General features: G+C 38.9%; 1 protein-coding gene across 1 annotated transcript in view; it reads left to right on the top strand.

The window, feature by feature from the left end:
• The first annotated feature begins 3025 nt into the window (after positions 1–3025).
• LOC114054280 (ubiquitin-conjugating enzyme E2 W) overlaps positions 3026–25945 on the top strand; it is a 90772-nt gene continuing 67852 nt past the window's right edge. Inside the window, exon 1 of the mRNA XM_027877473.1 lies at positions 3026–3097. Within this exon, the coding sequence (XP_027733274.1) occupies positions 3083–3097 (15 nt within the window). The 5' untranslated portion in view covers positions 3026–3082. The remainder of the gene's footprint in view (positions 3098–25945) is intronic.

Here is a 25945-nt window from a genome sequence, read left to right as displayed (position 1 = left end):
TCTTTTCTTTTTTTTTTTTCTACAGGCAATTGGGGTTAAGTGACTTATCCAAAGTCATACAGCTAGTAAGTGTTAGGTGTCTGAAGCCGAATTTGAATTCAGGTCCTTTTGACTTCAGGGCTGGTGCTCTATCTACTATGCCACCTAGCTGCCCCCCATTTGGGGTTTTCTTATCAGAGATACTGGAGTGGTTTGTCATTTCCTTCTTCAGATCATTTTACAGATGAGGAAACTGAGGCAAACAGGGTTAAGTGACTTGCCCATAGTCACACTGCTAATAAGTGTCTGAGGCCAGATTTGAACTCAAGAAGAGGAGTCTTCCTGACTCCCAGCCCAGCACTCTCACCACTGTGACAGCTAGCTGGCCTAAAGAATTAAATAGGTGGACTAAATCATCTCTAAGGACCTTTCCAGCTAGAAAATTCTGTGGTTCTATAGTTTTCTGAACACTCCAATGACTTCTCCATTGCATTTAGCATTACTGCTAACAAATACATTGAAATTCATATGACCAACAACTTTTCAGATGTTGATATTGTTATTATGATTTTGTCCTGATTCTTGTAAAATGTCTCTTCCTTATTGATATTCATAATGATTGGGGTTAAGGCATTAACAATGGCACTATCCTTTTGTGTGAACATAGAATCATCAAATATCACTTCAATGCCTTAAAAAGTGTTACGTATTCACATTTGACAATTCAGCTGTAACTGTTATACAGGATTCTTCTGTATAAGCTTTTCTTTTTTATTTTATTTTATTTTTATTTCTTTGTTTTTTTTTCCTCCCTCCCCACCTCTCTCCCCAAGACAGCTCGAAATCTGATCAATCTAATTTGACTATGATAAGACAACAAAGTGATAAAATTAGGATTAGTACTCCAATTGGACAATAAGGGAATTCCAGTTTCTTGTTAGTTGATTTGCAAATAGTATAGTACAGTATAGTATTTTCAAATTAGTGCCAGACCTGAAGTCAGGAAGAATTATCTGAGACACTTACTAGCTGTGTGACCTTGGGCAAGTCACTTAACCTTTTTTGCCTCGGTTTCCTCATGTGTAAAATGAGCTGGAGAAGGAAATGGCAAACCCCTCCAGTATCTTTGCCAAGAAAACTCCAAATGGGGTCACAAATAGTTGGACACAACTGAATAACAATTTTCAAATCAATTAGCCTGTGTGGAAGGAAGCTATTTGTTGGACTAACATCCAACAAACGTTTATTAAAGGCTTATAGTGTGTAGAGTACTTGTCCATGCAATGAGTAAGACAAAAAGTTATAAGCTTCTTTTCTATATTGAATAGCTTTCCCCCCTCAGTCTAGTAATTTTGATTGGACAAAACTGTTTCTTCACAGTTTACACTACATGTCTTATGGACTATTGTTGATAGAATTGACTAATTTTTTCTCTTACAAAGAGAAAACCAACCAGTTTCTCTAGTCTACCCCATCAGGAAAGTTAGCAAGTAAAAGCAAACATTTCTGTTGACAGTGAAAAGTCTAGCAGACAAATATATATTTTGACATCAAAACTATGTAATTTCATAAGATTTAGAGCTGGCACCCTTAAATATGAAGTCATAAACCATATACTCTAATGAAGAATAATTAGTATATTTTCCAAATTTTTCTTCAAGGTCACTTTTGAAATTTAGTGTAAAGTTTTTTGTTATTTGTTGGCCAAAATAAAGACTAATCTAAGAAGTAAAAAATATTATTCCAATCTCTCTAGCATACTTTTAAATCTTAATTATTCATATTTGCTTTAAACAGCATTACCTAGGTGGTTAATATAAATGTATTACTTTCACCAATGACATTCAAAAGCATTTTTACTGAGTGAAGGTGGCATTTGGAGTAAAGTTTGTTTTATCTTAGCATTTTTCATTCTTGGAATCTCTGTTTAAGTAGATCCTGAGGATTATATGCCGCCGCCCCTCTCCTTCCCTCCCTTCCCCTCCTTCCCCCCCCTCCGACCCCCCACTGGGACCCTAGACTTCAGAACTTCAGACAGGAGCGTAAGTGTAATAGAAATTACAGCAGAGAATATTTTAGAAAGTTATTCACATTCTGCTCCCCTCCTTTTCCCAAAATCGATTTTGCAATCCATTTTAACAGCCAATAATAGTGCCAATACTTGGGAAGTCTAAACTTAAGGGGAAAGTCACGTGAACGGATTTGAAATAAGTTTGGAATCCCTTCAGTTTTCACCTCTCAGGGTGAAAGCCTCCGTTTGGACAGCGTGGAGAATCCCGCTGGACCGCACCGAGGTGGGTCGAGGTGGATCGGGTCGGTTGCTTTGTTTGCTTGGTGTGTTTTTGTGGGTTTGCCTTTCTTTGTCTCCCCAGCCCTTAGCACCGTGCCCGGCACACAACAAGCGCTTCATAAACGCTCGATGGATCGCACGGATCGCATCCTCAGTAACATCAATGCTGGACCGAGCTAACCACGGTTGAACCGGTTCCGCTTATCCGAACTCGTCCGGCTAGACCCACAGGGCTTTGGAGAACTCCCGGACTAGTTCAACTCCAAAGCAGGGTCTTGGGGGGCGGGGGCAGCGAGACTGTTAAGGTTAGGAGGAATGTTTGGTCAAGAGATAAAGTCACGCCCGAGCACGAGACCGGAGGGACGATAAGAAACTAATCTCGGGAGTGGAGCGAGAGGTTTCGCAGCATCGCCCCTCTAAGCCCTCCCGAAGCCCCAACACCAACCTCCCCCCTCTTCCGTCTCCCCCTCCCCCTCCCTTGCGCTTCTGGGCGGGGCCTACTCGGACTGTGGGCGGGGAGGGCGGGGGCGGGGGGGAACGCAGCCGAAGGAGAGGGAACTGCTCGCACCTGCGGGGCTTCAACCCCCGCCCCCACCCTAGCGCCGTGCCCCTAGGCCCGCCTCTTTTCCTAGGCTCGTGGGCTCACCGGCCAATCCGGATCTCGGTCTCCCTTCTCCTTGCCTAGCTCCCCCTCCTGCAGTCTCCGTCACCCCGCCCCCAACCCCGGATACTGGGATCCCGCGGCGTGACGCGAGCACGGCGGCTCCTCCTCCTGCGTCTCTGGCTGCGCCGGGCAGGGGGGATGGTTCCATCATGGCGTCAATGCAGGTGAGAGGAGTTTGCGGCATCCGAGCGACCGGCAAAGGGAGGGGGGGGTTCGGACGAGGGCGGCGGCGGCCGGGGGGGCGGCGGGCTGCGGCTCGGGAAGGGGCTGGAGCGGCCGGGACGGCTCCACTTCTCCTCGCCCCCGGCGGCCGCGGGGAAGGCGGGGTACCCGGCCCGCCCTCGCCGACCCCGGAGCCGGAGAAGTTGGGTGGATGGGGGGGAGAGTGCGGAGGAAGGGGCGAGAGGCGGCCCTTCTCCCCCCGAGCCGCGGCTCCTTGGCTGCGCCCTCTCCCTTCGCGGCCGGCCGGCCTTCCCCCCCGGTCCCCTCCTTGCCCTTCTCCCTGTCCCGAAAGGAAACAGCTGCTTTCACCGTGGGTTTCGCGACCGCCTGAGTGTCCAGACAAGAGTGAGAGTGAGGATACATGTGAGTGTGTAAGCGTGAGTGTGCAAGTGTGAGTTGGAGTGTGACAGACAGAAACCTCCGAGGCAGAGACACGGAGGTCGGTCCCTGGGGAAGCCAGCTCCGGGCGGGCCTCCTGGGCTCGTCCTTTGGCTGCCTTCCCTTCTCTCCCTCCTTCCCTTCTCCCCACTTTCTCCCCACCCCACCTTTCCAAATAAAATACCCTCCTAACCCCACGCCCTTGAAGAAATTGCTCGTTATAGTTACCGTCACTCCCTTGACCGGCTGCCTTCGCCTTTTGCTCTTCCTTGCCTCGTACTTTATTACATCCTCCCACTATTTAAAGTCTCACCCAAATAATCATCTAAGAGCACCCCATAACGCTCCAGTCTTGCTCTCTTGGTCTCCCCGAAACTTTGACTTACAGGTTCCTCTGCTACTTCATCACCCGAGTCCATCTTGCTCCCAGAGCTTTCCAAGATACCCTACTTTTAACCTTCGTCATGGTTTACATCGCTTTGCTTTCGTTTCTCAAAACATTTTAGCGAAACTCTTTTTAGTTGGAGTTTATTAATGTCATCTCCACTGGAGTTTTCAATGAGGAGTCGTTGACTTTCCAACTTAAATACCCTTTTCGATATTGTGCAGTCCAAAGACTGCCTGGAAAGATGGCAGTGTTCTAGTTCGTTGAAGTTGAGTGCACATTTATTAATTCAAAGGTGGCTAGAATTACTAAAATTTTAGTTGCTTTGAAGAGAAACTAAGTCCAGGGTATGAGTGTCAACTCAGTATTTTTGGAGCTTAAGGACTTAACTCTTTAGTGAACAAAACGACTTCATGCCATTAAAAATAGCTCTTGTTTTTAGCTTCTGAAAAATTTAAACTCCTCCCAGCTTTTTCCCTTTGTAAGCTGTGACATGATCTTCCTTTTCTCCTCTTCCCTTTTCTGCATCCTTGCTCTTTTGTGCACAATATCTTTGTTCCATTTACCTCATTGGTCTTTTATTATCCCTTATGCTTTTTCTATTGCCTTTCCAAAATTCCCTACCCACACAAAAGGTTATGTATTTATTGTTGAAGAAATAAAAGGAAAGATATAATTAAATTAATTTGAGGGAAAAGTGTCAGTGCAATATGTGGAAAAAATTCAGAATAGTAAATATACTCCATTCAGGAGTAAGTTTGACCACAGAGAATAGATGGAAAGTCCACCTATCATTTAAGACTCAGAAGGAGAAATGTAGGGGGAAATCCCGTGTTAAAAAGGATTTGGACTAAATATCTAAATAACCTTTATTGTGGGGAAAAAATTTTGTAGGATTTTTTGGTAAAGTGTATTACAGGGATAATGGCTTGCAGTGAAAATATTACCAGTAAAATCAGATTTGAGGTTCTGAATGGTAGGACTTCTTTACAACTCCTTTTTTTTTTTAATTCCAAAATGAGAAGGAAAAATTGAATTGTGAACAGAAACCAAGTTGGGACAGAACTCAATTTTTATCAACTTAGAGTTGGACAGGCATAGTTAGGTAGTATGAAAAATGTTAGCCCACACAGTATGTATATGTATATGCATTTTTTTGTGTTCCAAGCATTACTCTTTGTCCTAAAGATTTTGGGGACTTTAGATAACTGGGGAAGAAGACTGATTTAGTTTTTAATTAGAAGTATATTTGAAATTTTATTTTGGAATCTCTAACACTAAAGTTTTCCCTTGCATTTGGAATTGTGAAATGTTAATATACATTGTCTAATGTGCACGTCTTAACAGTTTTTTCATTGATTTTGATCATAAAGAAAAGTCAAGTCTCTTGAACAGTAGTAGAACTTTGAAATTTTGAAATTTAAGTCTACAAGGCTATTTTTTTAGAAGATAATTTTATTCATGCTTTTTGTCTTTTACGTTAGTCATTTCTTAAAGGAAGGGTGGGGTGGGGTGGTAGAGTGTAGAAATCTTCCAGATTGAGCCCTTCTTTGTAACAAATTAAAACAATTAGGAAACAGCACCTGATACAGTGACAATATCTGACAATACAATATGCTGGCCTAGTAAGTATTTTCCTGCTTCTGTGAGGAGGGAGTTCTATTTCATTATGTTTTTTGGGTCCTTCATTGCTTTTTCAGTTATTGTACTCGGTTCAGCTTTCTTTAAGTGACCTTTTCATTTCCATAGTGGTAGTCATGGTAATTATTGCTCTTTTGGTTCTGTTTATGTTGTGCTCCAAGTTCATATAAATCTTCTCTTGTTTCTGAATTCTTTGAGCTTCATTTCTTATGCATAGTATTCATATAGCATAACTTTTTTTTCCAACTGTTTCCCAGTCATTGGAGTCCACATTGTTTTCATTTTTTTTTTTTGCTACCACAATGAGTGCTACTATGAATGTTTTGCTATGTGTCTTGTTTCTATCATTGACTTCTTAGACCCCATGCCCAGTGGTGAGATCATTGGGTAAAAGAATCTGGACAGTTAAAGTTCACTTTTCTTTCATAATTCCAAACTGGTAACCTGCATTGAAGCATTTGATGGACAAAGTAGCTAGTTGGTACAGTGGAAAGAGCTCTGGGCCGGGAGTCATGAAGACTGGAGTTCAAATTCAGCCTCAGTCGCTTATTAGCTATGTAACCATGGATGAGTCATTTAACATCTCTTTGCTTCAGTTTCCTCAACTGTAAAATGAGGATAATAATAGGACCTTAGCTCACAAGGGTATCCTGAGGATCAAATGAACTGTTTTGTCAGGTGCTTAGCACAGTGTCTGACACACAATAGGTACTTATATAAATACTTATTCATTTCCCTTTCCCTTCACAGCTTTACCAACAGAGTATTAAAATGCCTGCCTTCCTACTGCCTCTTTAATACTGACTTTTTTTCTTTTTGCCAATTTGCACGATGTCAGATAATACTTCAACTATTGTAATTTTATATTTCTCTTACTATTAGTATTTTGGAGAATATTTTCAAATGGTTTATTTATAATTTGCATTTCTTTTGAAAACTTCATCTTTTGACGGCTTACCTATTGGGAAATGGCTCTTAGAATTTGTATCATTTCCTAATATATCTTGGATATTATGTAAGTCTGTTCTCATGTTCTCCTTAGTGACTAGATTTTTTTCTGAAAGATTTATTAGTTTGTATTAGTTTATTCTAGCTGACTAAAATATCTACTGGAAAAGTAAGCAATATCAAAGCATATTTTGTTTACTGGGTTGTGATAGATAGTCTTACCATTTAAATGATGTGAGCAGGTTCTTTAGTTTTCTTGATATAAAGATCACTGTCATTATCTGAACATACTGCTGCCATTGAAAATTAAAAGGTTAAAGCACTATAGGTTTGTAAATTGACTTAAAATATATATTGAAGTAATAGGGTATAAACACAAATAGTCATGAAAAAATTTAGTTTCTAGGACCAGTGCAGTAAAATCAAAGGTAAATAGACTATTTTAAGAGTAGTATTTCCTAAAGATTAAATATGAATCTTTAAAAAAAAATTCTGTTCAGTCTCAAGATGTGTCTTGCATTAGTATTCATAGATTTAAAACAATTAAAGAACTGATAGGGACCTTAGAGATCATCTAGTCTAACTTATTTTACAGATATGGAAATGAAAGCCTGACTTCCAAGATCCCAAACTGGCATGGAGAGCCCCTGATCACAGCCTGTTTTATGCTAATAAACAAGGCAGTCATTTTCAAACTTGTCCTTATTTGTGGTCCGTTTTGGAGAAATGCCTCCATCATTTTTTCTGTCTTTAATAAAAAGTGTATCATGAACTTAAACATTAATGTGAATATTTCAGTAAGCCCTGCCTTTGACACATAACTGGCTGTGTGACCCTGGGCAAGTTCCTCTAACCTTTTAAGCAACTCTTTAGTACTATAAATTGCAGAGAAGGTACATTTGTGTAAGGAGTTTCCTAATCTGGGAGTTTTCAGGATCAGTTATTTAGAACTAGAAAGGGACCTTCATAGGTCACAAAACTCAGTCCCTTCATTTAATAGATAAAGAAACTGAGACTTGCCCAGGATCACACAGTGTCAGATAGGATTTGAAACCAGGCCTGCTTGACTCCAGTCTCGCACTTGATCCCTTCGTGATGAAATTGTAGGTCCAGTCCCCATGAGTATATTAAATTTAACATTATAGTAACCAAACTGCCTTTCTTTTCTGTGTCCCCTGCTGAACTTTATCTTTTCTTTTCTTTTAAAAAAAATTTATTTCATTGATGCTCTTTTCTTAAATCACTCTTAACTACCTACCAGTCTGCCCTCTCTTGAATGAAATTAATGAATTAAAAAGTATATATTAAGTGTTCATTATGTGCAAGACACTGCTAGTTTCTGGTGAAACAAAAGAAAGTCTTTATTGCCCTTCTACCAAGGGGAGATAGTGTGTGTATAAGGAGGGAGTGATAGGGTTTAGCAAGTCCCTGGTTGGTGAGTGGAACCTCAGGGGAGTATCCTTTCCAGGATAGTTTTGATTTAGTTATTCCAAGAGCCATATTGGGGTTGGAGAGAGAGGTGGTGGTACTTATGTATTGACGCAGCTTTGAAGCAAGTTAGTTATGGAGACTTCTCAGCTATCAGGAGCAAACATGACCCCACAGCAAGAGTGGAGGTCCCAGCAGGTGAGGAGATAGGGCATGAAGGTGGCCAGAGAACAGCAGGCAACATGGTACAATCTGGCTAATTATGGAGAGCTCTCACTTTGAAAGACTGAAGAACTTTGATCAGTCACTGCCAGTATAGCATACTTAATGCTTTCTTGGTAGAGAGATTATTTACAGGCATAGCTAATAATACGTGGATGTGTTGAGGAAAAAACATTAAGTATTTACTATGTACCAAGCACTGGGGCTACAGAGAAAAAAGCGACCCTATCCATACTCCCAAAGAACTCACATACTAATAGGAGGAGACGAGTATAGCAGATTTCAAGTATATGTAGCAGATGGAAAGACCCACTGGTCCCTAGGATTTACTGTCAAGGCACCAGGTAATGAATGCATCTTTAGTGTCATTTCTGTTGAGAAAACCATCTCTTTTTGATGTTGAACCATTTGACTCTGCCAAGGATGTTGGTGGCAAGAACTTTCTTTTCTGAGTCCTTAGTAACTAAAATTACTTGTAACCAAAAAGTACATGGTCAAGCAAAACAAATAAATGCATTTGCTATATCTGAAAGTGTTATGTGTTATTCTGTACCTCTTGTCCACATCACTGTCAAGAGGTGAGAAGCTCACTTTATTATTCATTTTCTGACATGTTTCGAAGTTGTTTTCCTTTACATTACTGTAGTAGGTAAATTGTTTTTCTGTTTCTACTCTATTATTTCTGCATTAGTTTGTACAAGTCTTCCTAGGCTTTTCTGGCACAGTAATACTCCATTACATTTATATACTATAATTTGTTCAACCATTGTGAAATTGATGAGCACTTGCTTTGTGTTCAGTTCTGTGCTACAATTCACAGCTCAAGTAACAGTGCTTTGAATGCCTGTCTTCCCATTACTCCCTTACTCCCCCCCCCAAACAGTGTTCATTTTTCTCTTTGCCAATCTGATGACTCTGAGGTGGATTTGCATTTTTTGAGTAGTCATTTGTTTTTTTTCATATGGTTATTGATAACTCACATTTCTTTGGAAAACTGCTTGTGCATGTCCTTTGGCCAATCATCCCAGGGAAATGCCTTTTGTTCTTATGTATTTGTATAGTATCCTTGTATATCTTGGAAATCAGACCTTTATCAGAGAAATTTACTGCAAAAAAATTTTTTTTAATTTCCTTTTTTTTTGTGGTCATCATTGCTGATGGACCACTCTTTTTGATTAGGAACTGGGTCTTGGTGGTGGTTAGTTTCAAAATAGAGGAATTCCTGGTAAGAATCAGCCCCCAAATTAAAATTCTGTATCTGTAAATTTGAAATTCTAGGTAAATATGCCTTTTGCAACTTCTTATTCCTATAATTCTGAATATCCAAATATCTTAAGTATAAATAAAGTGGAGAATTTTTCCCAGTTAGCCTGTAGAACTATATTTCCTTTATTAATGATCTTTGATTTGCCTATTTTTTCTTTTTCTTAATTATTTTGAGCCTTTCTAACATTTTTCTTTCTGTTACCATTACTTTGCATACCCATATGTATATTTACCTAACTTTAAAATTCAGTAAGGTAGCCCCTGAAGTCATCTGCCTATTGTGACCTCAAGGTGATTCTGGATTCTTTAAAGCGATGTCAGCAGGACATTATGATGATTTTAAATATAGCCTCAGTGTTTGTCTCTTGGTTAAGAACCAGCCTACCTCATTTTGAAGATTCTCTAGACCAGGTTGGTTGCCCAGTATGCGTAGGTAGAAGGATTGGAATTACATATCCTTGAAGTACTGAAGTTTAATAATGAATAAATCTGACTGGCCAAAAATATTCTGCTTATTGCTTTCTCATTTTCCAAAACAGGAGAGATGAGTTCTGCTCTCAGCTATGTCATCAATTAGTTGTGTTACTTTTAGCAATTCATTTAACCTCTCTGTGTGTATCTTCACCTATAAAAGAAGGGAATTGGATTAGGTGATCTCTTAAGGTATCTTACAGCTTTGGATAGTCTATGATTTTGTATCTTAGCTCTCTAGCAATTAAATATGCATGTGCTATCATTTGCTAGCTGAAAAAGCAAATTCAAAATCTGATTGTATTGGTTTTTCATTTTGTGAATTATCTGTAGTCTCTTCCTAGCAAGTGCTTAACTGAATTGCAGACTCCTGACTACTGTGTGGTCTAGCTGGGAGAGGTTGAAGCTGGGCATAGGAAGGAGAAAAGTGTGTGTGTCTACACGTATAAAAATAACTGCTTGTTGACTTGAGGGTGTGGCTCCAGGTGGGCAGAAGCAGATCAACAGCAGCAGGCAGAGAATGAGATGGCCGAGATCACTGACTGGAAAGTGAAGCTGAAGCATATGGAGAATCTGAAACAAGTGATAAAACCCCATGGCATTTCAAAATTAGGAATGCAGGCCATGTGCTGGGGATGCAAAGAAAGACAAAAACATCCCTTGCCCTGAAGATCCTTATTCTAATGGGGGAGGCAATATGCAACAAACTATGTTGAAGGCAGTAGCAGTGAGGAGGAAGGGAAAGCCTTATTCCAAAGGAATTAGCTGAGTCTTGAAGGAAGCCAGGGAAGCTGAGGCAAGGAGAGAAAACGTTTCTTTTGGGGACAGCTAGTGGAAAGGTGAAGTAAAAAGTGGAACGTGTGTGTGAGTATTGTGTTTGAGAAATAGCAAGGAAGCCATTGTTACTGGAGGAATGTGAAGTGTAAGAAGACTGAAAAGGTAGGAAAAGACCACATTGTGAAGGCCTTTAAAAGCCAGAGAATTTTATATTTGGTCTTGGAGTTTATAGCTCCCACTGTTGTTTATTGAGTAGGGAAATGATGATCAAGATCTGAACTTTATCACTTTGGCAACTGAGTGGGAGATGGATTGGTCTGGGGAGAAACTTGAGACAGAGAGACCAACTGGCACTCTATTGCAATAGTCCAGGCATGAGTACCAGAGAGGAGCTGTGTCAAAGAAGACAAGGGTACATATGTGTAGTGAGAGATGTTATTGTGAAGGTAGAAGGATGAGACTTGGCACACATTGGTTATTTGGGTTGAGTGTGACTGAGGAGTTGAGGATGACACCTGATTTTGAGCCTAGGTGGCTGGGAGGATGGTGGTGCCTTCAGTATCAGGGGAGTGGAGGGATAAGCATTTATATAGCACCTACTATGTGCCAAGCACCATGCTAAACCCTCTTAAAACTCTTTGAGATAGGTGCTGCTATCCCCATTTTACAGTTTAGGAAATTGAGGCAAACATTTAAGTGTTTAGCATAGTGCCTGGCACATAGATGCTATATAAATATTATTATTATTATAACTAGCATTTACATTGTGCTACTGATTGCCAAGCAACTAACTATGTTAAGTGCTTTACAAATATTATCTCATTTGATCTTCACAACAACTCTAGGAGGTAAGTGCTATTATTCTCCCTATTTTGCAGATGAGGAAGCTGAGGCAAATTAGTGGTTAAGTGACTACCTAGGGTCACACAGCTAGAGAATGTTTTAGGTCTTATTTGAACTCGGGTCTTCCTGAAGCTACTGGCTGGCCCTAAACAACATGCCATGATTCAGCTTCACATACTCTCTAGCCAGGCCATCTCACCATCTGCCTGCTCCTGTTGACCTACTCATTCCCATGTGGACCAGTGTCTTCTCTCTGAATTCAAAGTTCCGTGGAACTTGGATTCAGAAGCTTATGTAGCTTTGACTGGAATGAGTAGGCAAGCCATGCTTTTCCTGACCTAGTAAAACAAATAATAAGGCAATAAGATTCAGTTCAGGGCCTTACCTTCAAGTTTCTGCTGATTAAGAATCATTAAGACCTGAAAACTATCCTTAGTCCAAAGCTTTTACCTTCATATCCTCAGTGTTACATTCCCTGTAGTGATGGCATCTCTCACCAGCTCTATCCTTCTTTGGTAATATAGTAACTTGGAGTGGGATTTGGGTCCTAAAGAGAACCTAGGAAATTTGTTTGAATACCCTGGTTAGGGATGGGGATATGCTGACAGTGAGATTGGAATCAGATGACGCTCAATTTCATATCCAAGGTTAAGGACTTCTTACCAACAACCGATGCTGCTTGGTCCAGAAGTCAAGCCCTGGAGACCTTAACCTTTCCCTTTCCTGAATGCCTGCATTGGGTTCTCATTATCCTGATAGATGGTTGCCATAGTCACCCATTTCAGCTAGATATACTTCATTCCCTGAACTTCTCACTAGCTTCCATACTTCCCTGAGTTTGCACAATCCCCTTTGCCCTTTCCTTCCTACCAGTTCTAGAATTGTAATCAAAGTCAGTTCTCTTTGTCCCTGGAAAGTATGTGTCAATCTCCTTTCTCTAGGATAACTTTCCAAACCAATATATCTTTCCCTGGCCAATATTCCCCCTATATGTATTATCTCGCACAGTTTGAATGTAAACTTCTGGAGGACAAGGACCAGCTTTGCTTTTGTGGGTCATTAGCACTATGGTTGGCTTACCCATAAGCTCTTAATAAATGCTTTTTCATTAATTTATTCATTAATAGGAGATGGAAAGGTTTTGAAAGGGTCTAGGGGACTGGGTGCTTTCTTTAAGGATAAGTACAAGCTCAAGGCATTCTACGTCTTGTTATCAGATGCCTTTCATGCACTAGAGTTTTGGAGCTATGGTAAACATCCCTCTGTCCGAGGCCTTGCCACCCTGAGTGAGCCTGATCTCCTCTGATCTTGGGAAGCTAAGCAGGGTCAGGCCTGGTTAGTACTTGGATAGGAGACTGCCTGGGAATACTAGGTGCTGTAGGCTTTTTGCAGGCATGTAGATAGATCAGTGGATAAGAATGCTGGGTTTGGAGTCAGGAAGACCTGAGTTAGATATGGCCTCCCACACTTGTTAGCTGTGTGACCGTGGGCAAATCACTTAGCTTATTTTTGCCTTAATCAACTGAAGATGGAAATGCAAACCACTCCAGTATCTTTGCCAAGAAAACCCCAGGGATGGTATGGTCCATGAGGTCACAAAGAGTTGGATATGATTGAATGACTTTACAACAGCAAAACATCTTTCTGCTTTCATGTAGACTGTCTTGCAATCTTGAACCACTTTATCTTTTGTTCAGCTGTTTCCTTTGTCTTATCTGACTAACTAAATTATAAGCTGCTTAAAGATAGGGAACATGTGTTATACTTTGTATCTCCCACAGTACTTTGCGATAGTGGCTTCAAGGAACATTTTTGATCAGTACTCCATAGCAAAAGACACATCTGCACGTATTTTTTAAGCATGTCTGGCCACTGGTAGCAAACACTAAATTGCATTGTTGGTGTCTTTTTCATTGTTTTTTTTTCTTTTCACTTCCTTTTCGTTCTTCAATTTTTGTAATTAATTTGAGTTAAATTTAAATTCCAACAAAAAAAAATACATAGGTTTTCAGCTTACCAAAAGCAATTTAAACTTTGGATTAAGTCCAATATTAGAGCTACCTATAATGAGAAAGGGGCAGCTAAATGGCACAGTGGATAGAGTGCTGGGGCTGGAGTCAGTAAGACTTGAGTTCAAATCCTGCCTTAGACACTTACTAGCTCTGGGACCCTGGGCAAATCACTCAATTGCCTCAGTTCCTCATCTGTAAGAGCTGGAGAAGGAAATGGCAAACCACTCCATTATATTTGCCAGGGAAACCCCAAATGGGGTCATGAAGAGTCAGGCATTACTGAAAATGACTAAACAACAGCAACAACAAATTATAGGAAATTTACTTTCATCTCTATCTCTCTCTCTCTTTTTTTTTTTTTTTTTGTTGGTGAGCAATTGGGGTTAAGTGACTTGCCCAGGTTTACACAGTGTCTCCTGTCTGAGACTGGATTTGAACTCAGGTACTCCTGACTCCAAGGCCTTAGCTCTATCCACTGCACCACCTAGTTCCCCTATTTCTTTTTCAACATTCTGAAAGAAACTGGCATGTTATAGTGGAAAGAGAGAACACTGAATTTGGAGTCAGGAGACTGGTTCAAGCCCCAGCACCTCTTGTGTGACCTTGTCTCAGTGGATCTCAACTCAATTTCCTTATCTGTAAAATGAGGGATCTCTAGAATGTCTTCTAGCTGTAAATCACACACTCCTCAGAGATAGGAGGTCAAAAGAAAGCTCTTGTATTTTGCCTACTTAAGTCAGTTTTATAAGTTTATGTTTTGTGTTATTTGGTACTGAATAAAGGCTTTTAATAAAACCAAACTCCTGAAATGTACATAATGAATCATTGCTTGTTTATCTCACATGCTTATCTTGTCAACATTGATGCTTTAAAAATAAATGTCTTTTCTGCCTGAGACTGCAATGCAATCATTGTTTTGCATAAAGAAATGTAAAAATTTTGGACTTTTAAAGAAGTATCTACTTAAGTTGCTAACTGGTAGTAAGTCGAGGTAGTAAGTGTTATTAGGCTAAGGTAGTCACATTTCAACAAGTCAGTCATATTACTTAACACCCAATAAATTCAGTCTTACAGAAGTCACGTTTGTGGAAAAGTTCCTAAAAATATACTGTTCTGTAAAAACATGTGGTCCAGAGAAGTGTAGTCATTTAAGGCACAGGATATACTGAAGGCTGGACTTTTGCCTTGAATATGTTAAAGTCTGTGCTAATGTATTCTTTGTGCAGCATTTTATAATCAGATCAACCCTAAAAGGAAGGCCATGATCACTATCACAAGTAAAAGATAAGGGAAACTAAGCCCAAGGAAGATTAAGGTACTTGACCAAATTCATCCATGGAGTTGTGACAAGAACCCTTATTTCCTTAGCTTCATCATTGATCTTCTGAAATTGTCATTACTCGATTGTGTTGATCACAGTTCCTAAGTCTTTCAAAACTGTTGTTCTTTAAAATGTTATTGTATAAATTGCTTCCCTTGTTCTGCTTATTTTACTGCATCAGTTCATACAAGTTTTACAAGTTTTCTCTGAAATTGTCTCTTTCCTCATTTCTTATGGTACAGTAGTATTCCATTATATTTATATAACATAGCTTCATATTCATGTAACATAATTTACATATTACATAATATTCATATACCATGATTTTTTCCAGCCATTTCTCTATTTATGGGCACTCCCATAATTTCCAGTTCTTTGCCACCACGAAAAGATAATATTTTTTCTGTGGTCAAAATTAATCTGAAAATCAGTCATTATTAGGTACAATAGTTACTTTAAGAAGACTATAGGCAGTTAGCTATCCAAGTTAGGCCTCTGGGCTTGGAATCAGGAAGACCTGAGTTCAAATTTGACTTCTCTCACTTACTAAGTATGTGAACATGGGCAAGTCACTTAATCTCTGCCTCAGTTTTGTCAGCTGTAAAATGGAGATAATAACATTACTACTTCACAGGGTTATGAGGATCAAATGAGATAATATATGTAAAGCACAGTGCCTGGCACATAGTAGGTGCTTAATAAATGCTGCTTCTCTTTAAGGTCACATTTTAACATGTTTCCCTCATGTGTTAAGTTAATCACTTAAAATGATACTGATGTATTTGTATTATCTTTTTTGAAGTGTTTTAATTACAACAAATAGAAGCAGATTTCAAAAGTAGCACAACTGGCTCTGTGCTTTATCTGATAAACTAGCTTTCCTTGAATTTTCATGTGAGTTAAGTTGTAACTGTGTAGGCACAGTTTATTGTTTGATATAGCATAATTTTTAAAGATAATTTTAGTTATACATTTTTATTCATTTTAAGTTTAATTCTTTATATTGTGTGACCATTTCTACATTCATGAAGAAAGTTTTTGATCTTTCATCAGTAGGTTGAGTTGTGTTTTTCAAAAAGTGTTTGTTGATTGGATTCTGTCCCCCTTGTGACCATCAGCATGCATTTGCAAGATAGCTGGCTAGGGCTTTGGAGTTAGAATCTGGATATGAAATAGATGGAAGCTAATTGGGTCACATGAGGATCATACCTATGATCTTAGCCTCATTACCATGTTTTTGTAATAAAGAGAGCTAAAAATATGTATGAAGACAGCTATACTTATTTGGTCACTGTTATGGCAACTTAAACCTTTTTTTCTAGTTCATTGCATTTGGTGGCTAATTGTCAATGTTAGTAAACAAGAATGTATATAGAGCCTGACACTAAATTGCCAACTGGAAAAATTATTCTGATAATATTGTCTAACAAGAAATATTTTTCCCTTTTTTGAAAATGGGAATGGAATCTGTTGACTCTAAATTTGGCTTTGGTTTAAATTCCTTTTTAGAAAGTATAGTTAAAGGAATAGCTTCTAGAATGAGAAAGAATGATCATAAAGAGCATAGCTTCATCAAGAACAAGTCATGCTGAACTCACTTTAATTCCTTGTTTAACAGGATTATTACTAGACTAGTAAATGAGGGTAATGCTGTAGATCTAGTTTACAAATAGTTACGTTTTAGCCAGGTATTTTATAGATTTTTCATACTATTTTTGTGGAAGAGAGAGATGTGAACTAGAGTAGAAGTGTCAGACTTGGGGCCCTTAGAGCAAAACTCCAGAACCAGATTAAAATGTTGTTTGGAAATATTGGACCAAAAAAATCCAAAACAAACAAAAAAACAACTCAGCAACCGTAGATAATATTAATTTGTGTTTTCTAAGTCAATATGTATGCTTCAGGGATCCTGGTCCTATTGGATTTGACACCTCTGAACTAGACCACATTACAGTTAGGTGAATTTTGAGCTGGTTAAATATTCAGACTTGGGATAGTCATTTAATAGATGATTTCATCTTGGAAGGAGTGCCTTAGTGGGGTGCCCCAGGGAGGCTGCACCTGGGTTCAAAAAGTTAGCTTCACAAGGATAAAATGGAGAAATGTGACTGGGTAGATAAAGATCTGAAGTTTTTTTAATGGATTGTAAGCTCATAATGAGTCATAGTATGATCTGGCAACCAAAAAAGGTAATGGAGCCTTAGGCTATATTAAGAGAGGAATAGTGTCCAGGATTAGGGAGATAATAGTTCAGATGTGGTTTGATGAGGGCAGACTCTGAATGAAATGCTATGTTCAGTTTTGGTCATCACATTTTAGGAATGACACTGAATCTAGAGGAAGGTTACTAGGGTGGTCTTGACATCATGCTCTATGAGGATTGGTTGATGGCATTGAGCATATTTAGCCTGGAAAAGATTGGGGGGATTTAATAGCTATCCTTAGTGTTTGAGCAGCCTTCTTTTAGGAGAGAAGGATTTAACCCAGGAGGCAGTACTGGGAGCAATGGGTAGAAATTGCAGAAGTGTAAATTTAGACTTGTAAGGAAAACTAACAATGGGAATTCTCAGGAGGCATTGTGTTCTGTGGTGTGTTACAGAATTATTCCTTGTTTAGGTTTGTTTTGGATTAAAGATGGCACAGAATCTGTTTTGAGATTCTGTGAATAATATTTATTTTTCTCTTTTCCTCATATGTGATTTGAGTCCTAGAAGGAATCATTTTTCTCTTTTGTTTACTGTATTTTGCTGTATATCCATGTGTGTACATACATATATTTACAACAAAATGTAGTAAATATTTATTTAGTTCCTATTCTGCTGGGGGAGATCCATAATGTAAATAAGAAAGTTTCTTTCTTCCAAGGAACTTATCCAGTTGAGGACTAATATGCTCTTGTAACTATAATATAGGGCATTAGGGATATGCATTAGGATGTTGTAGAACAAGATGCTCTGTGAAGTTTAAGGATGTGTGGGGATTAAAATTGTAAAAGAGACTGAGGCAGAGCTCTGAGCCAGTGGCACTTTATTAAAGGTCCATGGTCCCCTCTAATCAAATGGACCCCAGAATCTTCCTTGCCATCTGAGATGCCCTCTTCTTCCAGTACCTTGTTTTTATAGGGTTTGATCCCCAAATATGCAAAAGAGGCATGGCAAAATACAGAATCTCATTAGTTGATAGACCTTGCTCTTGAGGGCCCCAAATGCCATATTAGCAGGAAAGGGTCATAGGTTGGGTGAAGCATGGAGCATCTCCACTAAGTGGTCATAAGATGTTTGTCTGCTCATGCTGGACGGGAGAATGGTTCGGAGATGCAAAAATAAATTGGGGAACTTTTCCAAGGCATCAAGGCATCCCACACATGCTGGCTTCGGACATGGAATAGAGGTTGTGCAAGTGAGCCTCATAATTTGGTAAACAAGTAGTGAACATTACATTAAGGTTTGAGGCATGCTATAAGAACCTATCTATCCCTTTATGATTTGTGTAGAATATCAAACTGATTAATAATGATTGGAATAGTGGTCCAAATGAATGAATTCTCACGGGGGAGGTTGTTATCAGCTAGGGGGGATGGTGGTTATAAGAGTATTTTCTCTGAATCCTATAGAAGAGAGCATAGCTTGGGCTAGGTTCAAATTTTTGGCTGATATGTAGGTAATAACTGGAAGCTTGTTATTAAATATTTTTATCCAGAAAGCTGATTCAAATCCTTTTTTTTTTTTTTTGCCATTGGGGAAGTATTATCTAAATCATGAGTGTATAATGCTATATGTTTACAGTTGATATGTGGGAAAACTATCTTGTCCATTTCTGTGTACGTAAAGGAGTACCAGGCCGTGTTGCCACAGGTATCATGTTAGAATAGTTTTCTAATCTGTGCATGTTCTAGAAAGAAAATTAAGCCCAATACGTACTTTGTCAAAGGTTGTTTTCAGTTTTATGCCATTTGACAATTCAGAACAACAAACATTTTTAAAAGTTTCTACTCGTGCAAAACGGTGTACTAATTGCTGGAAATACAAGGCAAAATGAAAAAATGTCTCTGCTTCCGAGGAGTTTATATTCTATTAAAGGAAACCATATCTTAACAGATGAGCAGATAACGGTAACTTGAGGAGGAAGAGAGCACTAACAATTTGGGGAATTAGGAAAGACCTCTCTTTAAAGGTGGCACCAGAATTGAACCTTGAAAGAAGTTAAAAGATTCTAATTGGCAGAGGTGAAGAGGAAGTAAAAATCTGGGCATTTGGGATAGTCTGTGCAAAAGCAGGGAGATGATAGAGGGAGCAGAGTAATATGAAATAAGCCTATCTATAGAGAGGCTGGAGCTAGGCAGTGAAGGACTTTAAATAAGCCACAGTTAAGTTAGGCATTTGTATTTTCTCTTAGAGACAATAGGGATACATTGTACATTTTTGAGCAAGGCAATGATACAGTCAGATCTGTGTTTTAAGATGTTTATTTCTCAGGGCAGGTAGGTGGCGCAATGGATAGAGCACAAGCCCTGGAGTCAGGACGACCTGAGTTCAAATACATCCTCAGACACTTGCTAGCTAGCTCAGTGACACTGGGCAAGTCACTTAACCCCCATTGCTTCCAAAAACAAAACCCCCAAAAAACAACCCACAAAAAAAAAGATGTTTATTTTTCATCGATGTGAAAGACTGAAGAGGGCAAAATCGGGAGATGAGATTATATAGTATGAGGAGGAAAAGGGCTATATATCCTTCTGTTGTTCAGTGGTGTCAGATTTTTCTTGCTGTGTAGACCAGAGCAAGCCAGTACTCTCCTTGGGGTTTTCTTGGCAAACTTTCTGGAATGTTTTGCCATTTCCTTCTCTAGTGGATTAAGGCAAACAGGTTAAGTAACTTGTCCTAATAAGTCTTTGAGGCAGAATTTGAACTCGTTTTCCTAACTCCAGGCCCAGTGATTCATTGACTGAGCCATCTAACTGCCCCATATATCCTTTCTTTCTTTTTTTTGGCTAGGCAGTGGGATTAAGTGACTTGCCCAGGGTCACACAGCTAGTAAGTGTTATATGTCTGAGGCCAGATTTGAGCTCAGGTCCTCCTGAATCCAGGGTCGGTGCTCTATTCACTTCACCACCTACCTGCCCCGAGTGTGCTCTTTCTAAAGAAGTCATTTTCTCCCTCTACTGACTTCTCTTTTGCTTTTCTCTTTTTTCTTCCTCTTTTACTTTTTTTTTTTTTTTGGACTAGGCAGTGGGGTTAGTGACTTGCCTAGGGTTACACAGCTAGTGATGTAATGTGTATGAGGCCAGATTTGAACTCAGGACCAGTGCTCTATCCACTGTGCCACCTAGCTGCCCCCTTCCTCTTTTACTTTTAAGATATTCACAAGTCTCCTTTGGGTTTTTAACCAACCAAGCTTCACTTGACTGCTCCCTCTCTTCTTACTGCTGACCCATTTTTTCCCCCTTCATTTCACAGCAAATTTTCTCAAAGGAGACTCAGAGCAGGTTTGATAACCTTGTACCTTTAATCCCCCAGAATATGTAATATGGTTTTCTGGGTACGCAATTCCCATTTAAATGTTTGTTGAATGAATGGAAGATTTAAACATTGGCTTTTATTGATAATTAACTTTCAGTACCTAGTTGTTAATCTATAGCGTGTTATGTGTCTTCATATTTCCCATCATAAATAACTTCATGGATATAGTATTTCCACATAAGAAGTTAGGTAAAAAATTCAGACGACATGGCTAAATTTTAAAGATGTTTTTAGTTTAGAATTATGTTTAAGTTAAAAAAAATCGTGTTCAAGCAATTGAAGCTATTGTTTGAACAAATGCTTGTGGATTTTAAACTTTTGCTTAATTTTTCATGAGGAAGGGTTTTTTTGTGGGGGGGCATAATTGCTTCCTTATCTTTGACTGAATTACTGCAATCCTGGAATAGTTAGGTTGACCTACTTTTGTAGCTCCATGTCTTCATAGTACTAAACAAAAACTCCTGGAGATTGTGTATAATAGTAGGGAACAGTGAGTCATTTGAGAATATGCTAGATCTAACCGGCTCCAGTATGTAAATGGTTCAACGTTCAGTTTCTAAGAACATTCTCCAGTAGTAAAAATAGTTATTAATGTGACTTAAACTTCAGCTTCTACAAAATAGTTTTGACACAGATTTGACCTCTTATAGATCTAATGGAAGTTTATTTGCTTGGGTTTATCTATTATATGCTACCAGTGGAATACCTGTGTTTCATATCATAGGATCATTATAAAGCAGGTGTGAAATTTACTTCTGGATTTTTCCCTAAAAAAATAGCAAATAACACAATGACTTTTTTTTAGGTTTTAGCTTAACTTTTAATTCATTGTTTAATGTAGTATAGTTCATACTTAGGGTTTTAATATATCTTAAGTCATATTTTAAGAACCTGATGTCAAACTTTCCTCCTTGTATTAATTACATTAACTTATTCACATAAACTTGGCCAGAATCCCTGTGCTGATGTAATAACTTGAGGTAAATTTTTCTCTTCTGCTAGAGGAGAATCGTCACTTTTTCTAGGAATGGACTATATATGTACATTATAATATATATTTTATACACACATTCACGTACATATTAATCTGGGTTCTAACGTATGAGATTGAAAAAGAGGACTCTCCCTTATCCTTCTGTTACTTAATTATGTCAGTAAGTATGATATGAAGGTACTTTGTAGAATGGATGTCCATGAGTGGAAGTGAAGAATTCTTTTCCCCTTTCCCTTTCTTCTCTTCTTTCTCTCCCCCACCCTATTTCCTTTCCCATTCCTTTTTTCTTTTTCCTTGGGATGCATTTATCTTGCAAGTAGCACTGGTAGACATGAATTAATCTTGCTTGAAGCAGTCTAGAGATGAGAAGTCAGAAAAGAAAAAAAATTTGCTAATGTTTATTTATCTTTTCTGTGTCCCCCCAATTATTGCTTTGATACATTTTAAGATGATGAACATAATGTTCATATTTTACCTGATTTTTCTCCCCTGTCCAAAAAAAATTATTATTATTATTATTTTTTCCACAAAAATGTGAATATGTGTACTTGTTTTTCCCTTTTAAAGTATACGCTTTGCTTTGAAGTCAGGGCCTGTTTCATTTTTGTGTAAGGGGAAGAGGAATGGGAAGGGAATGAGCATTTATATAGCACCTATGACATGCCAGGCAGTGTGTTAAGTATTTTGTAAGTATTTGTAAATATTAAAGTATTAAAGGTTTATTAAATTAAAAACTAAGTATAAAAATCTTCCTCTGGCAGTCTGTAAGGTCAGTTCAATCAAACGTTGATTAAGCACTGATTATATGTCAAACGTGAACAAATAGGTTTGAAATAATCTTTGCTCTTAAGGAGTTTATATTCCGTGGTGGGGAGAGCATATAAAGAGTAAGTACAAGGTAGTTTAAGGAGCCTCTAGGATTTGAGTGAATTGGGAGAAGTTTCATGTAGAATTGGTCTGCTTGAGTTCAGTATTTGAAGGAAGGGATTCTTTGAAGTAGAGGTTAGGAAGGAGTGCATTCCAGGCATGAGGGCTGACCAGTGCAGAACCATGGATATGGGAGAATAGCCAGTCAGTGCAAAGAAATGGAGATGGGAGAGAGGATGCCATTTGTAAAGAACATTCAGGAAGTTGGAGTAGAAGAAGGGGCATATGTGTAATGAGGCTGGAAAGTTATGTTGGAGCCAAATTGTGAAGGGCTTTAAAAGCCAAGTAGTAGAGAATATTTATAATTAACCTATCCTTCCTGAGTCTCAGTTTCCTCATATGTGAAATGTGGATAATTTCCGCTTCAGAGTTGAGAGGCTTAAATGAGTTGATATAAAGTAGTTTGCAGTCTTGAAAGTACTCTCTAAATGTCAGTTATTATTAAATTTCCTTAGGTCATATTACATTATCTTGTACACCTAAAATGTTTTATGTTCACTTTTGGAAAAACAACACTGAACAAAATCAGCATATGTTGTAGCCATTTAAATGTTCTTCCTGTGGTTTGCTACACAAATCAGAACATATTTTTTGTTAAGACAAATTTTGCAGTCACCTACACACGTATTTACTAATGTTAATTGTTTCTATTGTTTTTGGTCATAGAGTACCTGATTATATCAAACTTCTTTCCCAGTCTTACTAATTGGTGGCCAGTTTAACCTGTTCAGGATCTTAAGGTTGAAATATACTTTATTCTTATGTTTACTTGACTTAGTAAACACAACTACAACTTAATTAAGTTTTTCTTTTGCCTTTGTGCAGGGAAATAATGTTTGATTTAGTAAATAATAGACTGTCTTTATAAATTACCAAGAATGATCATAGTTCAGCTAGAATTTGGCAGCTGCCCCATCTAAAGATGAGTTTATTACTCAAGGTGAGCATGCTAGTCATTTTAAAAACTTAATAGAAGTAATACTTGATTATTCATAAGTGATGAAGCTACTAAATATTTTAATATGTATAACCTTAAAATCTTAAATGTTAGAGATGTGCCCCAAATGCCAAAGATATCTGTTTGTCTTGTGACAAATCTGCAATAGATCCTTGGAAAAACGTAGTTGACTGGATTCCATTCAAGTTACAGAAATATTAAGGTGCATGGATGAAGGAAGTAATATAGCATTCATGAAGTGCCTATCATGTCCAAAGCATTTTGGATGTAAATAAAAAAGCAAGACAGTCCCTGCTGTCAAGGAGCTCCCATTCTGATGGGGGAGACAACGCATATGGAAGGTTTCAGCTGACAAAGTCCCATGGTTCTTAGGGTGCAGTGGCAAAAGCAGATGTTAATGCTTCTTTGATGTAATTTCCACTGATAAAATGTCAGTTTCTGGGGTTGAACTATTTGACTGGACTAAGGATGTTGGTGGCAAGAATTTCTTTTCTGGGTTTTCAGTGGGGGTGGCTCGAGTACCTTCAGGAGCAGTTGCCAGGCTGCATCTCCCCAGGGGTTGCTTCCAAGGATGAGGCCTGGGCTGGCAGCAGTTCTACTCCCAGTGGTCTTGGGTTTAGGGTCCTGGGATGTCTACACCAGAGCCTAAGGGAAGATGGTAGTTAAGGTGGTGGTGCTGGTGGTTTGACTTGCCTTACACATGCTGCCTTCTAGCTCCCTGCTGCTTCAGCCATGCTGGCTTGCCTGACTGACCTCTCTTTGTGGCAGTTAACTGACAGTTGGTGAGGGTGGCTGCCCCCTTCTCCACAGGAGTTGCTTACCTGGGTGATGGCTGTGAAGGCTAGGCTGGAAGTAGGACTGGTGGTCTTGACTGAGTGGGGAGGGGAGTTGTCACTATCAACAACAATAATGATGATGATGATAACAACTAACATTTATATGGTACTTACTATATGGGTCAGTCAATGTGCTACTTTACTATGATCTTCTTTCATCCTCACAACAGCCCTGGGAGCTAAGTACTGTTATTATCTATATTTTACAAATGAGGAAACTGAGGCAAACAGCTTAAGTGACTTGCCCAGGGTCACACAGCCAGTAAATGTCTGAGACTGGATTTAACTTGGGCTTTCCTTACTCCAGGCCCGACACTCTTTCCATTGCCCCATCAAAGTAATCTGTGTTTCTTTGCCTTTTGGTGGCAGTTGGTCAGCATTTGTTACTAGTGATGATGAGGAAGGTGAGTTGCCTTTTCACAAGGATTTCTCTCCTTAGTGATGGCTGTGGGAACTGGGCTGGAAGCAGGTCTGGTGGTTTGGAGGACAAAGTTATTCCCAAGGCTCTCGAGCTCAGGGCCCTGGGCTGTCTCCCTCAGGTTCTGAAGGGAGATGGTGGTCGGGGTGGTGGTGGTGTGGCTTGCCTGGCACATGCTGCTTCCAGTCTCTTAACAGGAGACCATTAGTAAGGTAAGAAAAACAATACAAGTTAGATGTATACCTGGAATTCATCTTCCTCACCTCTCTGTCATAGAATCCCTAACTCCTTTCAAGGCACAGCTTTGCCTAAGACCCTACACAAAGTCCTTCCTGAAACCTGCAGTATTTTTCCTCAACCCCCCCCCCCATTTACTTTGCATTTATTTTGATATTTGCATCTTGTATTCATTTATCTGTATCTGTGTTGTATTCTCTACCTGTAGATTCCACACCTCCTTGAATACAGGAACCGTTCAGTTTTTGTTTTTCTATTCCCAGCCTTTAATGTAGCACAAACGGTGGAGGCTTATTATATGCTTGTTGAATTGATTTTTTTTTCCTGAGGAAAAGAGCTACAACTTATTGTATGGTGAATTTCTATTCCCAGTAGCCTCTGCTCTTTCCTTCATTCTTTCCTTCCTTCCTTCCATAAGGTTTAATGGTGTCATATGTTTTCATCAGTCATTTCCATGTATTATCTCTTCCCCCCTCCAAACATTGAACTTTCTTCTTGTTAAAAAGAAAGTAACCAACAAAAGAAGTGACCACATCTAACAATGCTCTACCTCTTTAAAGAGAAAGATAATATGAATTTTTATTGATGCCTTTTGTTTTCTTTTTATTAATTTATTTTGATTTATCAACAATTATTTCCATAAATTTTTCTCCCCCTCCCACCGCATCATCCCTCGCAAGACAGCGTGCAATCTGATATAGGCTATACGTATACTTTCCTATTAAACATATTTTCACATTAGTCATGTTGTAAGGAAGAATTAGAATCAATAGAAGGAACCATAGGAAAGAGGAAACAAAACAAAAGAGAAGGAAAAAAAGAGCAAATAGTATGCTTCGATCTGCATTCAAACTCCCTAGTTCTTTCTTTGGATGTGGATAGCATTTTCCATCATGAGACTTTTGGAGATGTCTTAGATCCTTGCATTGCTGAGAAAGGGCTAAGTCTATCAAAGTTAGTCATCGCAAGACATGGCTTTTACTGAGTACAACGTTCTCCTAGTTCTGCTCACTTCACTCAGCATCAGTCCATACAAGTTTTTCCAGGTTTTTCTGAAGTCAGCCTGTTCATCATTTCTTATAGCACAATAGTATTTTGCCTTTTGGGTTTTTTACATCACTGAAATTTCTCCTAGTATCTCCCCCCCCCCAATCCCTTATAATAAACATTTTAGAAGAAAATGAAAAAGAGAAAAATCAGCAAAACTGA

This window comes from Vombatus ursinus, unplaced genomic scaffold, assembly GCF_900497805.2.
Source record: "Vombatus ursinus unplaced genomic scaffold, bare-nosed wombat genome assembly UNPS02014812.1, whole genome shotgun sequence".
In the NCBI taxonomy this organism is placed as follows: Eukaryota; Metazoa; Chordata; class Mammalia; order Diprotodontia; family Vombatidae; genus Vombatus; species Vombatus ursinus.
This window is presented reverse-complemented; position numbering and strand designations above follow the sequence as displayed.